At 46.7% G+C, this 19,691-nt stretch overlaps 1 protein-coding gene across 5 annotated transcripts in view; it reads left to right on the top strand.

Moving 5' to 3' along the window:
- Positions 1–19,303, top strand: part of SEC14L5 (SEC14 like lipid binding 5) — a 39,447-nt gene extending 20,144 nt beyond the window's left edge. For all 5 annotated transcript variants that reach the window (XM_090151729.1, XM_031595361.2, XM_031595360.2 and 2 more), the window contains 14 exons: positions 1,999–2,148; positions 2,280–2,411; positions 4,691–4,819; positions 5,410–5,629; positions 7,297–7,409; positions 11,452–11,641; positions 12,292–12,380; positions 12,887–12,957; positions 13,602–13,773; positions 14,415–14,549; positions 14,918–15,055; positions 15,850–16,095; positions 16,774–16,952; positions 18,200–19,303. In XM_090151729.1, coding sequence (XP_090007855.1) covers positions 1,999–2,148; positions 2,280–2,411; positions 4,691–4,819; positions 5,410–5,629; positions 7,297–7,409; positions 11,452–11,641; positions 12,292–12,380; positions 12,887–12,957; positions 13,602–13,773; positions 14,415–14,549; positions 14,918–15,055; positions 15,850–16,095; positions 16,774–16,952; positions 18,200–18,305 — 2,070 coding nt within the window. In that variant the 3' untranslated portion in view covers positions 18,306–19,303. The remainder of the gene's footprint in view (positions 1–1,998; positions 2,149–2,279; positions 2,412–4,690; positions 4,820–5,409; positions 5,630–7,296; positions 7,410–11,451; positions 11,642–12,291; positions 12,381–12,886; positions 12,958–13,601; positions 13,774–14,414; positions 14,550–14,917; positions 15,056–15,849; positions 16,096–16,773; positions 16,953–18,199) is intronic.
- The last annotated feature ends 388 nt before the right edge of the window (positions 19,304–19,691 follow it).

Raw genomic sequence — 19,691 nt, 5'->3', positions numbered from 1 at the left:
CTAGCATTGCTATACTTGAGCTTTTCAGTCTGCCTGCTTTGTACTGCTTCAGACTGTGGGAAATGAGGAAAAAACCCAGCCTTAGTGCTGGCATAAGGGAAGAGATGGGGTTGGCTCAACCTTTTTCTACTGGTTAATCCTTGTCCTTTTAGGATAGGATGTTCAGTTATGCTTCTAGCAAGTGTGTTAAGGGCGTATGTAAGGAGTGTCCCATTCAAATAGCATCCTTTGGTAGGGTCTGACTTCATAGAATGGCCTATCATTATAATGAGTTCAGCTTCTTAAAGCAGTGGGTTTGCATCCAGTACATGGAGCCATGCAGACTGGTGTTGCAAACAGTCACTTGCTATGGGAAGCTTCATGTTCATCTAAAATATTTTAATTTTTCCTTGAGATTAGAAGGGAAATGCTGAAGTTGAGGTCTCGTAGGTACAGCAACAGCCCTCCAACAAATACAGCAAAGCAAGCAGAGCACTGCTAAGTGACTTGCAGAAGGAGTGTTAAAGACTTTTATGGCTGGGACTCCAGCTAATAATCTGCTTTCCCTTTCCTCACGATATGGCCATCTGAAATAACTTCTGTTCTGAGGTCTAGGGTCAGGAGATAGGAAATGTGTCCTTAAGTGCCTGAGCTATTTTAGGAGCAGGTATTTTTCCCAGCACCAGGGTACACAAATGCATGCTGTGCCATCCAACCTATCAAACTGCTGTGGGAGCAGAGAATGCAGCCGGCCCTCAGCAGGTCTGTTGTGCTGGGCTGATCTCAATGATGATCACATCAATAATTCTGAGAGAAGGTGGGGAGACAGCAGCATTTTGCAGCTGGTAGGGCTCTCTGTGGCATCATAGCAGAAATGTCTTGTGACCAAATTGGTGCAGCTGTCCATGAGGGTGTAATGGAAAGGGAGTCACAACATGTAGCTGAATCCTGGGCTTCTTATGCAGCATCTGCTCACGTTGCTTCAGTTATGTTTGCAGTAGCAGCCCAATGTGCAAGGTGTTTTCTCTGAAATGAAAGGAAAATGTTCCATCCAGCAAAGATCTGGAGATGTAAGGAGAGATTGACAAGTAGGGAAAGATGAGCAACAGTAGGTAACTGTGCACGTTAACTTCATTTGCTGCAAGTGCCATGGAGACTGAATTTTTTTCTTTCTTTTTTCTTTCTTTTTTTTTTCCAAGAGCTGATAAAGAACCTTTGGATAAAAGACTTTTTGGAAGGAGGGGAGTTAATTGAAGCGAAGGTTTCAGAACTAGAACTGAATTTGGAACTAGAACTGAATAATCTGGAAGTGGGTGGATCGTGGTAAGCTGAGTAGCCAGCAATTGCTGATCTTACCCTTGGTATTCTGCAGCATCCATAACAGTTTGACACACCACAATTTTCGGACAAAGGGGAATTAAATATTTCAAAATAGTTTCTTCATACAGGCAATGTGTCTGACTGGAATGTTGTCGTCTCTGGGTCAAGTCCATAGCTAGCAGGAATCAGCATAGCTGGCCTTCTGTTCAAGGCTTGATTCTCTTCTCACTGCTCGTTAACAACATGGTTTTGTTTCTGCTTTGCGTGGGAAAGAAGAGAGATGTGAAGACATGATTAGCTGTGTGACTGGCACGAGTGGATGCCAATGGTGTTCATATGTGTTTGGATTTAACTTCACCCCCTTCGTTGGCTCCCCTTTTATCAGAGAAGAAAGGCATCTATGTGTCGGGCTCTTACTGTAAGGGAAACAAGTAGAACCGTAGAACAGCTTGGGTTGGAAGGGACCTTGAAGACCTTCTTGTTCCAACCTCCCTGCTGTGGACAGGGTTGCCAACCATTAGATCAGGTGCTAGATAGGCAGCCCATCCAGTCTGGCCTTGAACACCACCAGGGATGGGGCATCTACAGCTTCTCTATAGGCAACCTGTGTAATTCACAGCCAGTTGGTTGGTCTGGCCAGAAGCAGAAATATATATACGTATATATATAAAACTTCAGCTCTATTTTTTTTACTTCCAGGCATATGAAAAGCGCTTTCCTACATGTCCAGAGATCCCAGTCTTCCTAGGAAGTGAAATCCTGCATGAATCCAAAAGCGACGATGGAGCAATCCATATCATTGAACGGAGCTGCAAACTGAATGTGGATGCTCCTAGGCTGCTAAAGAAGGCGAGTGGAATCCAAGGGGCACGGAGAGCTGGGTTTTGTTGGCTGGTTCAAATCGGTGAAGATTCCTAAAGCTGTTCCTTCTCTCTTCCTTTTTTTTTTTTTTCCCCCTTTTGGTTCTCCATCCTTTTCAGATTGCAGGGGTAGAGTATGTTTTCTTCATACAGAAAAACACAGTGAACTGGAAGGAGCGAACTCTCCGCATTGAAGCCCACAATGAGACTTTTGCCAACCGTGTGGTCGTCCTTGAGACATGCAGCTACTCAGTGAGTGCCTTCATCCTGTCTGTCTGTGAGGAAACGATTGAAAGCCACGTGCTAACGTGTAGGGCAACGTTTCTTTGAGCACTGGACAGTACAGTACAATTAGATAATGGAAGGCCATTGGGTTTTGGGGAAAAGCATTTTCCAGGGCTTTTGTGGAGCCTGGGAAGTTTCCTTAAGTTGACTGTTTTTCTGGAATTGGAGTGTTAGGATCTAGAGTGAGAGCAGAATGGTGCTCCAGAATTGGCAGTGTTCCCTGGATTTCTTTAAGTTGGAATTCAGGCTGTTAAAGCATTGGGCTTTTGGGCATGTATCTAGATTTGGGTATTTAGGAGGAAACCTGCATTGCCAGGGAAGCTTGGCAACTAACTTATCTTTTTGCCTACAAGTGAAAGCTTTAGCATCTATCTTATGATGATCTTCTTGCTCTAAACACAGAATCATATCATAGCATGGCCTGGGTTGCAAAGGAGCACAATGCTCATCCAGTTCCAACCCCCTGCTGTGTGCAGGTCACCAACCAGCAGACCAGGCTGCCCAGAGCCACATCCAGCCTGGCCCTGAATGCCTGCAGGGATGGGGATCCACAGCCTCCTTGGGCAACCTGTTCCAGTGCCTCACCACCCTCTGGGTGAAAGATGTGGAGAAAGGTCTTATTTGTGGCCTGGGGTGCCTTGCTTTGTGTCTGTATCTTCAGCAACAGTGTGCCATTTCACTCTAATTGTGCTATTAGGGAATCAGTCACCATAAAACAGCTTCAGCTGTTTCTTGAAGTGATCAGATACTGCTTTTTGTTCCCTAAACAAAAGTCTGGATCCCGTTACTTCCCTGCCCTTTTGGCAGCCGGGCAGCAGCTCGGTTTCTTGGGAGTGAGCGAACTGTAAGTAGCTTCTGCTTCAAGCAAGACAAATAGTTGAAAAGCTGTTAACCATTTTGGATGGTGGGGGGGGGAGGTTCCTGAACCAAAGATCAGTCAGTGGCTACGTGGCGTTTCCCGAAAATGAAAAGGAAATCAAACCTCCATGGCTGTGAAGGGTGTTGACAGTTGTGAAATGCATGCAAGGTCAACTCTGGAATTGCTCACACTGCTGCACTTGCTGATTTTGGCTGTGCTGCCTCTCCGGCTTGAGTCCTTCGGAAGGAAACGTCAGCAGCTGGGCTTTGAGGACAGTGCTCTTCCTGGAACGGAGTGGGAGCAAGCCGTCTGCATCCTCAAGATGGTTCTCTGCTCTATTTTTACCAGCTCTCTTTTCCCTGCCAGGACGTACCGGAAGCAGGTTTATTCTCATCTTTCCTTTTCTGCAGTGTTCTCTGAAGCAACTTACAGAAATACGATCTTTCTTTTGCAGCTGCTGTATTTTTCCCTGAGGGAATTTGTGTCCTTTGTAGAGCTCGCTGTGTATTTGTGAGTGGGCTGGGTTTTCCTTTCACACCAGTTTGTGAACCCCCCCAGGAAAGGATTAAGTTCAGAAGATGAAAAGAAAAGCTTGTGTAGATTTTAACCACGTGTAGGGTGACCAGGGGGAAGCAGCTACATAGATAAGATGGATATTAGGAGGAAGTTTTTCACACAGAGAGTGGTGACACACTGGAACAGGTTGCCCAAGGAGGCTGTGGATGCCCCATCCCTGCAGGCATTCAAGGCCAGGCTGGATGTGGCTCTGGGCAGCCTGGGCTGCTGGTTGGCGACCTGCACACAGCAGGGGGTTGGAAGTGGATGAGCATTGTGCTCCTTTGCAACCCAGGCCATTCTAGGATTGTGATGTTGAACTGGCAGTGAGAAGATGCTGTTTCTACCACACATGCTGTGTTTGATGGGGAAGGCTGATGTTCAATGGCTGAGTTTCCTACCCAGAAGTAGAAAAACCCTGTTTTTCTTCCTTTGCTATAGATGTAGATTGAAAGGTTGTCCCAAGCCTCCTGCAAGGAGGTTTTGCCATGACGGTTTCAAAACAGCAGTCTTGCTGCTATTTTAGTTTTGCTATTAATGTGGCTGTTCAGGCATGCTGGGTTTTAAGCTTAGGTTCTTTGTGGGCATGAGGAATGCTGCTTTAACCACATAGGTTCACACAATCAACTCATGCCATGCTTCTGTAACTCTGGGAGATGCAATCTGTGGGTCTGTCAGCACCCTGCAGGACGCCTCTTCCACCCCTCTGCGTAGCTCTGGAATTAAATTCAGCCCAATTCAGTACCAGGATTGAGGGCCCTGTCGTACTGTGAGCTGCCTGCTACCATCCAACCCTGTGTCTGTCTGTCTGTCTGTCTGTCTTTGGGCTTAGGTTCACCCTGAGAACGAAGAGTGGACGTGCTTTGAGCAGTCTGCGTCTCTCGACATCAAGTCATTTTTTGGCTTCGAAAGCACGGTGGAGAAGATTGCCATGAAGCAGTACACGTCGAACATCAAACGGGTGAGATGGGCTCTGTGCCTTCACAAAAGTGCCTGCCGTCAGCGCGTCTCTGCTTTCTCTCCACTAAAACAGGCCTACTGTAGCTTTCTATTGCTGCTTGTGTCTCTGGAGTTGCTCAGTAGGGCAAACAAAGAAAAAAAAAAGCCACTGTGCAGCGAGCAAAACCAAGCTGTTCGCTGAGATGCTTGTGTGCAGGGGAGGGAGCAGGCTGTGCCAGTGGGTGCTGTGGTGCCAGGCTCCTCACACACTGAGGACACTGTTCTCATTGGGAAGAGAAAGTTGTGGCTAAGAATCAGCGCCGTCCCTCCAATTGCCTGGGGGAGAGGTGCTTCCCCATGGCTGCAGAGGAGCAGCATGGTTGACTGACAGGTAGTGGGATAAACGTGTTGTAAGAGTTGCATCCAGAGCATCGCAGTGTGCCTGGCCAGTCCTCCATCTGTACGTGCTGATGTTTCCCCTGGAGGTTCGTGCAGATGGAAGGACTCAACTGCTTTTGGACAGTCGTCCATCCTGAGGAGGAATCTTTGGCATCTTGCTGGCTTTGAGTACAGATGGGGTATTTCTTCCTAACGTCAGTTTTCCTCTGTCAGGGCAAGGAAGTGATTGAGCACTACCTGAAGGAGCTGATCTCCCAAGGAATCACGTTCATCCCTCGTTGGACACCTCCTGTGGCACACGGGCAGAAGGCAGAGCAAGCCCCAGCAGCCAGCCACGACACCAGTGATGCACCACTCGAGTCTGGGGCTCACGGAGCCACCAAAGAGCAAACAGGCAGCTCCTGCCCCCCAGCAGAGCCCGTCAGCCCTGATGGTATGCAGTGCCCAGGCAGCAGCAGCAGCTGCTGGCAGTTCAAATGCCCTGTATGAGTAGCATCTCATAATGAGTTTATTTACATATATATTTTTTTTTGCATGAGGTTTTTTTCTTCTTGTTGCTGATGGAGAAGAGGGAATGTTATTGTCCTTCTTCAAGAACAACACAAAAGTTTGAGCTTTTTTTCCTCCAGGCTGAAAAGCCAAGAAAAACTTTATAGGCAGCAGAAGGGGTATTCTTTTGAGTTTAAAGAAAAACCAAAACCCTTGGCTTTGATCTGATATTTAAGACATTTTATACTTCAAACTGGAGAAACTTAAAAGTATCCTGAGCGCAGTGCCGATGAATTACTGTTAAATACTTTGTCCATTTCAAAATCTCATGGCTTTGTTTGGCTCTGTGGATGTTTCCCCATACCAGTCTAAGACACAATCACAGAATCAAACCTTATCTTTATGTGTATCGACCTGATGATACCTTCCAGACTGAAGAAGCTTCTCTGACAGATATGAAGAGAGCCTTTTAATTTAGATCAGTGATATTGGAAATAGCTGTCACTTCTCAGAAGCAAAGAGCTGCTCTTTCAGCTGAATGTAACTGAGGAAAAAGCTTGAAATTTGGAACTTTCCAGGGCTCTGCTCTGCGTGGGCCTTCTTTTGTAGCTTCTCCTTATTGGAATTTGCCTGCAAACACGATCCAAATCCATATAGGAGCTGAGAACGAGAAATCTTTCTGTGCTTTGAGATTAACTTGAATCTAAAAGTGGCAGATTGTGTCTAGCAGAAGGGGAGAGCAGCTCTCTATCTGTTTATATTCATCTTCATAAAGTGATTAACTTCCTCGAGTCTGCTTCTCAGCTTGCTGGCTCTTTGCATTCTGTGTGGGTGTAGCACTTACTGCATATAATTTCTATATCATCAGCCAGAGACGGGGCATGCTGTGGGTGTCCAGTCCTTATTCTGTACTTAATGGTATCTGCTGGGGAAAAAAATAGCCTGTTGTAGAGCTATCTCTGAAGTCCTCCTCCCAGCCCTTCTCATGTGCCTGCCTGCTCCAGCACAGCGCTGCCCTGTGCTGCTCCCTTTTGGTACCACGTTTTCCTTACTGCACACACAAGCCCTGCACAGCACAGCTGCATCTCTCTCTCAATGCTGGCAATGCTCTGAGCTCTTGTCCTTTGTCCCTCTATCATCTGGAGGGACTTTGGGCTCCTGGTTTACACAGGGCATCCTGATGCCGAAAGCTTCCCTTGCTGTCTGAAGTGTTCAAGCTATTCTCCCTTTCCCTCTGGTGTCTACAAGCAGAATAATATTTCAAATAGCTGCTATTTAGCCTCTTGTCATTGAAATTGTGAGGGTTTTTTTAGGACACCGGGGGATTTAAGTGCCCAGGCCTCGGAGTGGTTAAGGAGATGAGTGCCAGAGCTTGTGATGGAGCTTCTGTTGGAGCATCAGGGCTGAATGAAATATCAGTGTTCTGAGAGACAAGTGGGGTGACCTGGCTTTGCTGTCTTCCAATCTGTGTCCTCGTGCCCTAATCACCATGGGATTGCTCCCCCACTTTTCTCAGGCATACATAATGAGTAACCTGATGTGTGCAAATAAGCACACACCTCTCTTCTGGCTGTGTCACATCTTCCTCCGAATTGCTCTTTTTTTCTCCAGCTGACAAATTGGATGCTGATTACATTGAGCGATATCTGGGCCAGCTGACTCCAATGCAAGAGAGCTGCTTGATCCGACTTCGGCAGTGGCTTCAAGAAACCCACAAAGGCAAGGTGGGTAGAGAACACAGAGAGAACCCTTCTGCAAGTCTGGATGCAGTTGTTCTCATAGCTCGGATGTCCCACAGCAAAACAGCAGCTGTGATATTTGTGTGTTGAGCCTCAGCTGTCATGGCAAGGTGAGGTAAGGGGTGAGGCATGGAGAACAGCCTGCGTGGTCTCACAGCAGCATCATGGACTGCAGCTGTAGCCCTGTGTGTGTTGGAAAGCCTGCTCTGTGGTACCCAGCATTGTGCTTTAGCTGTGCATTTACAGTGGGCACTGAGCAGGGTTGGGCTGGCTGGGATGGATGCACTGCTTCCCAAATGGTGCAGGGTGGGGTGAAAGATGCAGTTAGCTGTGCTGATGGCACAGTCCTCCTCTCTTGGCAGCTGCAGCTCATCAAAGAGGCAGTCAGTAACCCCTAGCTCTCAGGGCACGGCACAAGTGCTGTGCTGGATCAGGACCAGGTTGTGTAAGCTGGTACAGCCAAGGGCTGAATTCTTTTGAGCAGAATTCGTTCTGATCTTGTTTTAATCCCCTTTCTCAAAATGCACTGTTTCAAAGCCACGCTGAATTTGGAAAGTAGAGACCATCTCACCTCGTGGTGTGAGGTATGTTGTGTAAGCTGCTGAAATAGAGGAGGTGAGGGTGCTAAGCTGCAGCAAGTACAGCTGGGTTTGACCAGCTTGTATAGTAGAAACATGCTTTTACCCCCCAGAAATCAACGTGGGTACCATAGGCTAGATGCACCTCTGAGGTTGCTGTAATGTTTGTAAGCTACCTTGACTCCTCTGAGTTGAGGGAGAATCTCTGTATCAGGCTAGACAATAGGGGATATGTGACTGAGAAAAGACCTGGTGCAGCTCAAATGTCTTCAGAGGAGTCTGTCTGCAGATTTACTGATGCAGGGAGATCAGGTGAGAAGGAAGAAAGGACCGACAGCATCATGAGATGGATGAGTTGAATGGTAATGGTAACGAGACCTTGGGAAAAGGGGAAAATGGGGGATAGTTGGAGAAGTGATCTTCATTGGCAATAGAGTAGAGCTAGATATGTTTTCAATAGTAATACCTTCCTGGCCTGTAAGATGACTGCCCAGTCAGCCACAGAACCATTAGGAACCACTCTGCATTCATAGGCTTTGGAATAGCAGTGTTTGTTTTTTTTTTTTAACTAACTTTTCTGAAAGAAGCTGTTAACAAGGAACTGTGCCAGTAGTTTCTGCATGCTTTGCTGCATCTTTCTCACCTGTGGATGCAGATGGAGGAAAAAGTTAAAATTAAGCAGAAAACAGGAGGCTGAAGAGAATAGCAGTGCGTGTTGAGGTGGTATGTGAAAGTTTTCCAGGAGCTGACAGTCTCCAGGCACCAGCATTGCTGCTGGCTTTGTTAGAACTGATGAGTTTGGAACACCAAGCACCTGGCAGATCTGTCCAAGGCCACTGTGGTATGTGGCAGCATCAACAGCAGGTTGTGTAAGTTGGACCATGCCCACGAGAGTGGGGGCTGCTATAGACAGGGCTATGTAACATACATGTATGTGCGTGCACATGCACACAATAGAGCAAAGGACCCCCTGAGGGGCTGTCTGAACACGTACCAGCAAGCTGCTAGCACACTGCTGTAGTGATTTGAGTGCACGTATCTGGGCTTGGCTTCCCAACCAACCAGGTAACTGAGTGCATGGGGGTGAACCATGTGAGTCGTTACCTGCTAACACCAGCAGCTTCACTAATAAAATATGCTGTACTGCATAACGGCTGCCATCTGGGTCTGCCCTTGTTTCAACCTGCTGTCGGATGAAGGGGAGCTGACAACAAGCAGGCACAAAGCAAAGGGCAGGGGTGATACCCAGGTGTGGTTACGCTCTGAAATAGAGGATGTGGGTTTTCAGGTCATCAGTGACGTGTCGAATGAAACAGTGTGGGCTTTTTGTGATGGGTAGGAGATGTCTTGGCTATTGGGTGTCCAGCTGAAAACGAGCCCTAGATGAGAGCAAGGCTGCGAGGCTTTATCCATGTGTGTGATCTGCTAGGGTCTCAGTTTCACGTGGAGGAGGGATGTTCTAAATGTTTGCTTGCTTTGTTGTGTAGGTTTCTCTTTCTCCTCTTAGAGGCCAGGAAATGGTAGCTGGGAAAGGTAAAAATGAAAGCAGATGAGCAAAGTGAAGTGACAAGCTCTTGGAGAGGCTCTGTGAGTGTGTGCAACTCCTCCTTCCTCTTCAGTCCTCTCGTTTTGCTATCCAGTCCCTGTCCCTTTCCAAACAGACGTTGAAATCAGATTTATCATTCCTTGTGCTAAGACACAAACTTCAAATAGCTACAATTACAGGTACTTAAAGCTAGTAATGGTAATGAATGAATTTGTGCTATATAGTATACAGAATTTCACTGGTAAACACCAGACTGGAATTAAATGTTGTCTTGCACATGGAAATTACTGCTTTGGTTGGGCAAAGATGATCAAGAGAGTATGACCCCTTGCAGATACCTTGCTTTGGTCCAAACATAAGCACTGAATTTGCCTCTTGCCTGTTGCTACATACAGCCTAGATTTGAAAACCAATAAGGACAACCGTGCAGCAGCCATAACCTCTCCCTCCTCTTGCAAGATATCCAGGACTGCTGTAGATGTTTAATTTTTTTTTCTGTTGTCCTGAGAGTTATGGCTTCCTCTGAGCAGCAAAAATGCAATTTAAATCATCTGATGAAAATTCTGCTCTCTTTAATCTTAGTGCGACGCAGAAGGATTTGGGGATGTTCATCTAAATACGTCTCAGATCCTGCTTAGGAAAGCTGCCATTTTCCTTTCTGTGATATGCAAATGCAAAGTGCTTGAAACATAACTTTGTGCTGAACAGGACTGATATCCTGTCTCATCTGCAGGCACTTGGCTTTAAACTCCTGAGCTCTACCCATCATTATATGGACTCAGTTCTTAATATCGCTTACAGCTGCACAACTGAGGTTCCTCCCAACCTGACACTGCTGGCAGCTTTTCTTCTTTTCTTTCTGTTTTCATGAGCCTGTCAGGGAGCAAACAAAAGAGCTCTGATTCTGAAGGCAGCCGTTTTGTGTCACAGCAAGGCTCAGATGGCTGAGCTGCATTGTGGTAAGCACAGACACCCTTGGGCAGGCCATCCCAGCTCTACAGAGATTACATTTGTAATGGGAACTTGGTGTAGCAACTGAGGTCACACGCTTTTGGGGAAGTTGGGGTGAAGGAACTGAGATGAGAAATCAACAAAGTGTGACAACAGTTGGGTTTTAGCTGCATACCACTGGTGTGGTGGATGCCCCATCCCTGGAGGCATTCAAAGCCAGGCTGGATGTGGCTCTGGGCAGCCTGGCCTAGTGGTTGGTGGCCCTGCTTATGGTAGGGGGTTGAAACTGGATGGTCTTTGAGATCCTTTTCAACCCAGGCCATTCTATGATGTGATTCTATGAACCGAGTGAGGGGATGTCATGATCTTTGGGTCATTTCTTTTGGTAACAATTAATGTAATGGGATGGGGATTCTTGAAGTAGAAGAACTTGAAAGCTTTGATGTCCAAACAACACCTGCAGCAAAGCAGAAGAGGTCTGCACAAGAGCTGAAATGTGGTGCTAATGGGTAATTGTTTGAAGTGATCCACCTCCAAAGAGCATGTGGGTAACTTGGGCGTTGTGTTACCTACAAAGGCTTCTCATCCTTTGCTGATTTGCCCTACAGGGAGGTGAACTTGCAGCCGTGTTACTGAGCAGAGGTGTTTGGTTTGTCCTTGTTGATAGGTGGCTGTGGGAAACTTCAGCTCGTTGGTGTTTCTAGCTGTTGGCTCTTATAATGAAGGGGCAATGCTCAGATAAATTAACAGCCCATATCTCTCAAAGGGATGTGGATTTGTCACTTCTTTCATGCTCACAGCACCACCTGCTGCACTGGACTAGGAAAGGAGAAGGAATGTATCTTCAATCTTTGTTATCGTGGCTGTGAGGATTTAAAACCTGGTGCTTGTTTGCATTCTTTGTGCTGCGGTGGCAAAAGCAGCGAGCCTCAGAATTTCTCTCTTCCCTCAGATCCCCAAAGATGAACACATCCTTCGATTCCTGCGGGCTCGTGACTTCAACATCGACAAAGCTCGGGAGATGCTCTGCCAGTCTCTGTCCTGGAGAAAGCAGTACCAGGTGGATTACATCCTCCAGTCCTGGAGGCCCCCAGCCCTGCTAGATGAGTACTACACCGGAGGATGGCATTATCAAGACAGAGGTTAGAAGCTCCCCCCCCTCCATTGATCAGTGTAGCTTGCATTGTAAGACCTCATAAGTCACTTGTGTGGTTGTGTTGGTCCTTTAAACACATGCATTTCCCACTTGAGTTTTAAGGCCTGCAAATAGTTGGCCTCTCTCTTTTGCTGTAGCTCCTTTATTTTCTCTGCACGAATTGGGCAGACTAAAGCTAGTGCAGAGCAGCATCCCTTTGATAGGATGTCCTTTGGGTGTGATTTTTATCCTGTTCAAATATTGAACGTGGCATTTGTAAAAGGTGCTGGAGTGATAGCCTGGGAGGCTCTGTGCACATCTGTTTGCAGTAGAAGCTTTGTTCTGTGCTTGATGTGGAGAGACCCTAAAATCTGAGGGGACATCCCAGTTCCAGTCTGGCTGTGTTGCTCTTACCTTGTCCTCACTGCACTGAGAATAACAAAGACCAAGCAGGGTTTTGCCACATGGGACACTACAACTGTTGAGTGCTCCTAGCAGCAGCCCACTGAGCTTTCTCTCGCAGCCAGTGGTGTATTATTTCTTGCAAGAAACGCATTAGGATAACAATCCGCATACCTGCATGCACTGAAGATCTTTACATCTCTAAGCATTTCAAGGTCAGTTACTGCTTTTTGATCCTATGTGTTTGTTTTGAAGATGGGCGACCACTCTACATCCTTCGTCTTGGCCAGATGGACACAAAAGGTTTGGTGAAAGCCCTGGGAGAAGAGTCACTGCTGCGACATGTAAGATCTACATTCATTTCCCACTTGAGGAACTGTATTTCTCTTGGGGTGTAAAAGTCTGGCTGTAGAGAAGCAGTAATCTACCTGCCTGACACAAATAATTCCTGTGTTTCATGACTGGCAACCCCAAGCTACACCTTTGGCATAGCACAGCTTCTCTGTCTTCCTCTGTAATGGTGTGAATGGACCAGAAGGATGTTCTCTGGTAACATGCAGCTCAGCTTTAAGCTTTCCATGCCCTTCTATGCAACTAACAGCATTTGACCTTGATTCTCTTGTACTCTATCTTAGATTTTCGGTGTCTGTATCTTCTGTGTTCAGCTGAACTTCTCAGCAGAAAAGCTTTTCTATGTATTTTTTCTACACGTAGGCTCACTGCTTTGCACACTGTAAGTTCTCAGGCTGGTATATTTCTGGATTCTGTATTTTTTGAGAGGTGTCAGGAGCTCTCCAGGTTTCTCAGTCATACTTGGGCTAATCCATGTCTACACTGTCCTTAATTTCAGGTTCTGTCAATTAACGAAGAAGGCCAAAAGAAATGCGAGGAGAATACCAACCTCTTTGGGCGCCCCATCACGTCAGTACATCCATTTTTCTTGTATCCTCATAGACTTTGGAATAAGAATAATAATTCTGTGGGGGCTTTTAGATGACGTTCTTAGGGTTAAACTGCAGGCAGCAGTGCAGTCTGTGTCGTACAGTCAGTTCTTGTCTGGACTTGGGGTATCTTACATAGCAGGCCTAACTCTACAGCTCCATATGAAAGCAAGCATTGGTTCTTCCTTACATTTTTTTTCTGTCCCCCTTCAGATGAATGTTACCACGCAATAACGGTGATTTTAATTCAGAACCTTGACTTTCCCTCACTTTCAGATAAACAAAACCACCTGCCAGATTCCATTTCCATCTCAAAATATAATTTGTAGGTCTTTTAGCAATGTGCTGTTATACCTTTGCCTTCTTCCATGCTGACAGCTTGTGCTTTGGAGCTGAACATCTCTTTTGTCCTTCTTGGATTTGGTGTACTGAAAGCTCTCTGTGTTCAAGCTGCATGCATGAATGCGGGCAGAGATCCGCTCGTCATTGGAACTGCTGGTCTCTCTCGTTGGCTTCTTTAGGTCCTGTTCAACCCATGATGTTACTGAAATGTTTTGTGGGTCGTATGCTGAGCAGCCACTGCGCAATGAAGGCTCTGACTGGTCATCTTCATGTTTATTGCAGATCCTGGACGTGTCTGGTGGACTTGGAAGGGCTGAACATGCGGCACCTCTGGAGGCCTGGAGTCAAGGCCCTACTTCGGATTATTGAGGTTGTAGAGGACAACTACCCTGAAACTCTGGGACGACTGCTGATAGTGCGAGCACCCAGAGTTTTTCCTGTGCTTTGGACTCTGGTGGGTGAAATCAGGACTGTAGGATCATAAGTGCGGGTACAATTAGCTAAATCATCTGGCTATTGTGAGTTCTGTTTATTCAAAGAGTTAGGGAGTGAATAACCATCAGGTAGCTCGTGGCTGATCTCCTGAAGAGGCCACAGCTTTGCTATAGAGCCAGTGTGCTTGGTTCTAGTGGTTGTCCTTCTGCCAGGGCAGGGTGCAGGGGCTGAATTGTAAATCCTGGTGCAGCAGTGGTGGCCCAGATGTGGTGGGTTTTTACATTAATGGAAAAAGACAAATAGTTCTTAATCTCATGCTGGAGGATAGTAAAGAGCAAAGAAATCAATATGGATCTGCCTGGCGCTTGCTGGCTGTGATGGCAATGTAAGAATGTGCCTGATAAATTTCTTGTGAGGTTTGCCTGTGATGTTGTGAGTGCACACTTATTTTACCAGAGTAGGAAATCTTTTCTTCCTCATTATTCCTCTCTTTGGGAGAGAGCTTCAGAGTTGAGGAGTTCTATGGAGTTCTGTACTGCTGCTTGTTTGCATTCCTGCCTTCCAGTCTGGACTCCAAAGCACCCATGTTTGATTGTACCTCAATGTTGTTTCTAACTTCACTCAGTGACAGAGGTGTCCTTTGTTCATTTCCTATTTCAGGTCAGTCCATTTATCAATGAGAACACAAGGCAGAAGTTCCTTATTTACAGTGGGAATAACTACCAGGGTCCAGGAGGGCTGGTAGATTATGTAGACAAAGAGGTGATCCCAGATTTCCTAGGAGGAGACTGCATGGTGAGTTTCCCTTCCTGTTGCATAGGTGGAATCTGCAATGGTTAAGCTCCCTCAAATCTCCTCCTATGCACCCACCCACCCCACCAACCTCCTGCTCCTTTCTGATTTCTGTTGTGGTTGGGGTGTCACTGCTGTTAATTCGTGCATGGGAGGCTTCACTCTGAAGCTGTGGTGTTGTCCCAGAGAAGGGAATTTCAGCTCAGCTCCTTCAACAGAACTTAAAGAAATCATCACAGTGAAAATAAACTTGGTGAAAACTTACACCAGCTGAGGATGTCTGCTGTGTCCAACAGCAGGCAGGTGCTCAGACTCAATAGTTTACCACTGGCTTGTATGAAAACTCATACTTGTTTGCCTGGCTCTTCCAGTGTACTGTTCCAGAGGGTGGGCTCGTTCCCAAGTCACTTTATCAAATGGATGAAGAGCCAGAGAATGCAGATCACATCCGACTGTGGACAGAAACTATCTATCATTCTGCAAGTGTCCTCAGAGGAGCTCCACATGAGGTACAAACCATCAGAGCATCAGAAAGCTGGAGGTGGTGCTGAGCTGATACTGGTGATGTGTTCCTTTCGCTGAAGTTGGTTAGAACAGCAAAGAGCTCCAAAGCAGTGAGGATGATATGTTTCAGCAGCATCATGTGTTTAGTGGGAAGCCCAAGGCTAGCTAACAGCTAGAGGTCAGGAGGTTAAGAACTGTAATGTAGGAGCAAAGCTTTTCTTTCCCATGGCCTGATTTCCTGTTGATGCAGTCTCTTCCTCATTCTTTTGGGGAAAATGAAGCTCCCTCTGCTTCTCTTTTGGTAGTACTGCTTCCATTCTCAGTGGTTTAGCAAGGATGGTGGTGATACATAAGCTGGGTCATCAGGAGGGAGAACATCCAAAGGAGGAGCACTTCAGTCTCAGAACAGTGGCTTCCTGGCAGTGGGTAACACTGACTTGGTTTGCCTGGGCTTCTTAAAAAGCCTCAGTGCCTTTTGGAGCATGCAGCTGTTCTGAAGGTGCTCTTTGCTGCGTCCTGAATGCTTTGCTGCTGTTCCATGGAGGTTTTCTTAGAACTGGCAACTGATTTACAAGCAGCTCTGATACAGGGGAGAGATGGCATAAGAATGGCTGAGCAGATGTACTGGGGGAGCAGCTGGCAATGGGAATCAATCTATATCCTCCTTAGGACTGGGGCCAATCCTTTACCTGGCAGACTGTAGGGAGAAGCGTGTTTGCAGAGTGGGAAAGCAGAGGCTGGCTGCAATGGAAGTACCTGGCTTGTCACTGTGCGTGAGCTTGCTGTATTTCCTTTACAGATAGTTGTGGAGATTTTGGAAGGGGAGTCTGTGATCACCTGGGACTTTGACATCCTGAAGGGAGACGTGGTGTTCAGCCTCTTCCACTCAAAAAGGGCTCCAGAAACAAGTCATAAAGAAGCTACGTTACCAAGTACCTCTGCTGCTGGGGACAACGTGCAGCTGATTGATAAGACGTGGGTCCTTGGTGTGGATTACAGCCGTGTGGAATCTCCACTGGTTTGCAGGGAAGGAGAGAGCATCCAGGTGAGATGTTTGTGTCCTGGCCTGTGCCTTGCAGTCCCTAGCGTGCTCCAAAATGGTCTGCTGGTGGAGAAGGGAAGGAATGAGTGGGATGGGAAATTGTGAGCTGCTTGGAAATAGTTGTCATGGCAATCCACCTCTGAATTCCCTGTGAAAATGGCTACTATTGCACTTTGTAATGGTTTTAAACTAAAAGAGGGGTGATTTTAGGTTAGATGTTAGGAAATCTGAGAGGGAGGTGACCCACTGCTGTGGGTGCCCATCCCTGGAGATGCCCATGGCCACAGATGGGCTCTGGGCAGCTGAGCTGGGGGGCACAGCCCATGGCAGGACTGGGGCTGGGGAATGGGAGGGCCTTTCCAACCCAACCATGCTGTGATTCCAGTTTAGGCATAGCCACTGCAAAGAGATTCCATAATCTGTGATAAAAAACAAAAAAACAAAAAAAAAAACGGATGGAATATCATCAGATAACCTTTTTGTATGGTGGTTGTAGTGTGTGTTTGGGGTTTTTTTGTTCATTTGTTTTCAAACTGGCATTACAGAGGTGTGGCTCAGGCAGGTAACATGAAGTGAAGGATGTGTGCTTCCCCGGGTAGTTAACTCAACAGCTTGGGTCTTTCACCAAGTCACTCAGTGATGAGGCTCTCAGCAGTCACTCAGTCACACTCTTACTTTCAGGGATCCCATGTGACTCGCTGGCCCGGCTTCTACATTCTCCAGTGGAAAATGCATGGTCCCCTGCCCTGCTCTGGCACCAGCCTCCCTCGGGTGGATGATGTTCTCGCCTCTCTGCAAGTTTCCAGTCACAAGTGCAAGCTTATTTACTACTACGAGGTGCTTGCATCCAAGGACTTCAGGTAGGAGCCTTACTGTGCAACTTGCAATGAAAAAGCCACGTGGGAGCACTGAGTGTGACTTTCAACACATAGACACCAGTGATCTCTAGAAGGTGTGTGTTTAATTGCTAATAAGTTAGGTGGACACAAACTTGGCATTTTGTGGCAATGATGTCCCTTAGCGTGGTAGGCAATAGGGTTTTCTCTTGGTGGATGTCCACCACTGGGGTTTGTGCTTCTGGATTACAGCTGCCTGAGGTGTGGGAGGTGTTTGGGAGGTGGACTTTTTGATAGAAGAGGGGGACATTTTGAGAAGTAATTGAATGAATGTCAGCTGGGCTGTTTCATTCATTCTTCATCTGGCATTTGAGGACGATGTTTGCTGTGACTTTGAGAGCGCCTTCCCAGCAGTGTGTGCATCCACCTCCTTTAACACAGAGCATCCTTTCCAAAATCTTCCAGCAGTTTGAAAACTTTGTGAGAACTGCAGTAGCAGCTAGAAGGAATTGTTGGGTAGACTGGGCTTGCAGATAGGTGGGTGCTGACCTTGAGAATGTGGCCTGGCCAGATCCCATTGGCTCAAAGCAGCAGCAAGTTCCTGATTCCAGTTATTCAAACCTGTTCCCTGTTGCTTCAGCTGCATAAAATGTGCCAGACTCCAGGCTGGGCTGCCAGGGGCTGAAGACAGCAGCTGGAAACACAGGGGCTGGAACTCTTGGCCTGGTGGGCTGCAGCTCTAAGGCTGGCTGCAGCACCTGGGCTCACTGAGCTGTGCACTCCCAGGTAAATGCAAGAGCTGTAATACCTGTTGCCAGCAAAATGTCAGTGATTATTTAACTTTTCATTACGATACAGAGGAACCCTGAGGTTGTTAATGAGAGGACAAGGGGAGATGGTTTTAAACTGAGACAGGGGAGGTTTAGGTTAGATATTAGGAGGAAGTTTTTCACCCAGAGGGTGGTGAGGCACTGGAACAGGTTGCCCAAGGAGGCTGTGGATGCCCCATCCCTGCAGGCATTCAAGGCCAGGCTGGATGTGGCTCTGGGCAGCCTGGGCTGCTGGTTGGTGACCTGCACACAGCAGGGGGTTGGAACTGGATGAGCATCGTGGTTCTTTGCAGCCCAGGCCATTCTAGGATTCTATTAATATGATGGGACAAAAAATAAAATACTTCTCTAAGCATTACAGAAAGCTGATCTCAGATACCTGAAATTATCCATGAAATAGCAGCCTGCCTTAACAAACACATCCGTTTTGTCCCATGACAGGGGATCCATGTCAAGCCTGGAATCTTGCAACAGCGGATTTTCCCAGCTGAGCGGAGCCACGACATCTTCCAGCCAGTCCCAGAGCAGCTCCCATCTCTCCAGATAGCAGGGCTGAGGCTGCACCACAAGGAAACATTGCTCAGGGCTTTCTGGCCGCCCCAGAGCTGCTCTGTGCACCAAACCAAAGAACCCGCAGGGCTGAGCAGTGAGGCGCTGTGTGAGCGCAGGCAGCAGCCGCTGCACAGCGAGGGGCTTCTGTTCCCAGCAGGAGACTCAGTGCTGAAGCAGCAGGTGTAGTTTTCTATCAGATGCCTACTTCTCAGCAGAATATTTCTTAAATTGTGTTTTTGGATGAATGTCAGTTTGCATGAATTTGTGTATTACTCAATTCTCAAGGGCTCCTTTCCAATCAGTCCTTTTCCCTCGCGTGGTAGAGGAGACTGATGTTGCCTTATCTGATTGGTCTGTAGGACTAGATTATTCACCTGTAGCAAAATTAATCTCGTTTTCTGAGTGCCCAGGGTACCGATTGCTCGTCAGAAGGTAAAGTGGGCATTTCAGGTGCAGGGACTTGAAGCAAACTGTAAATACTTTAATACGGATAGGATATTTTAGAGATTAGATCCAGGTCAAACCTAAAACCTCTTCCTATCTGACGGGATGCTATTAGGAAATGTGTTGGATTTTTTTTAACCCACCGAGACACAAAAAAATCAAAACTGTTCTCCAGAAAGTAGAGGCAGAGACCCTGCCACCATGAGCAGCATCTTTCTTAGAGATACCTTTCCTTTTTCCTCAGGTTTACAAGCAATAATAGGTGGATCTGACCCATCTCATCACAGTAGATGGGAACCAAATCAAACGATAAAGGGCTAAGAAAAGCAATATTTTATTTCCTGAAGGCACAAAATTTAATGGCAGCATTATGGAAGTCTTCAAAACATGAGCTAACTTGATAACTGTAGAGAGGGGGACAAAAAAAAGCATGTATGTATTTGGGCACTTACTGAAATGTATTTATTCAAATAATAGCTTATTTTAAGTTCATTTTTAACTTATTTATAATTTGAAAAATGAGTTTTTATTAAATCCAATTGCATTTTATTATTATTATTATTATTTTAAACGGGATGAGCTTTGTTTTAGAAAGGAATGACTGGTGATTGAATGATCAGATGCATCTCTTTCTGATCCCTGTGGCTGCTGGATGCTGTTGTGCAAAGGGTTTATGGTGAGCACTGCATGCCTGCAAGGTTCAATTAGAGCCCACAGCTTCTTGGGCTCTAGAGGAATGTTTCCCAGGGCTAAAAAGCATTATGTGTAGGAGCTGTGAGCAGGTGGTGCTGGGCTTGGGGCAGAGTTGGAGCAGTTTGTGGTGGAGGTGTGGAGGTGTAGCTTCTTCCAGCACAGCAACTCAGGTATCCATGGCCATGTTTCTCTGTTCACACCACCTTTCTTCCTCTCACTGAGCTTTTCTTAAGGTTGAAGAACA

The sequence above is a fragment of the Phasianus colchicus genome, chromosome 16 (genome assembly GCF_987193195.1).
Source record: "Phasianus colchicus chromosome 16, bPhaCol1.hap1.1, whole genome shotgun sequence".
In the NCBI taxonomy this organism is placed as follows: Eukaryota; Metazoa; Chordata; class Aves; order Galliformes; family Phasianidae; genus Phasianus; species Phasianus colchicus.
Note: the sequence above shows the minus strand (reverse complement) of the source record. Positions and strands in the feature narration are given on the sequence as shown.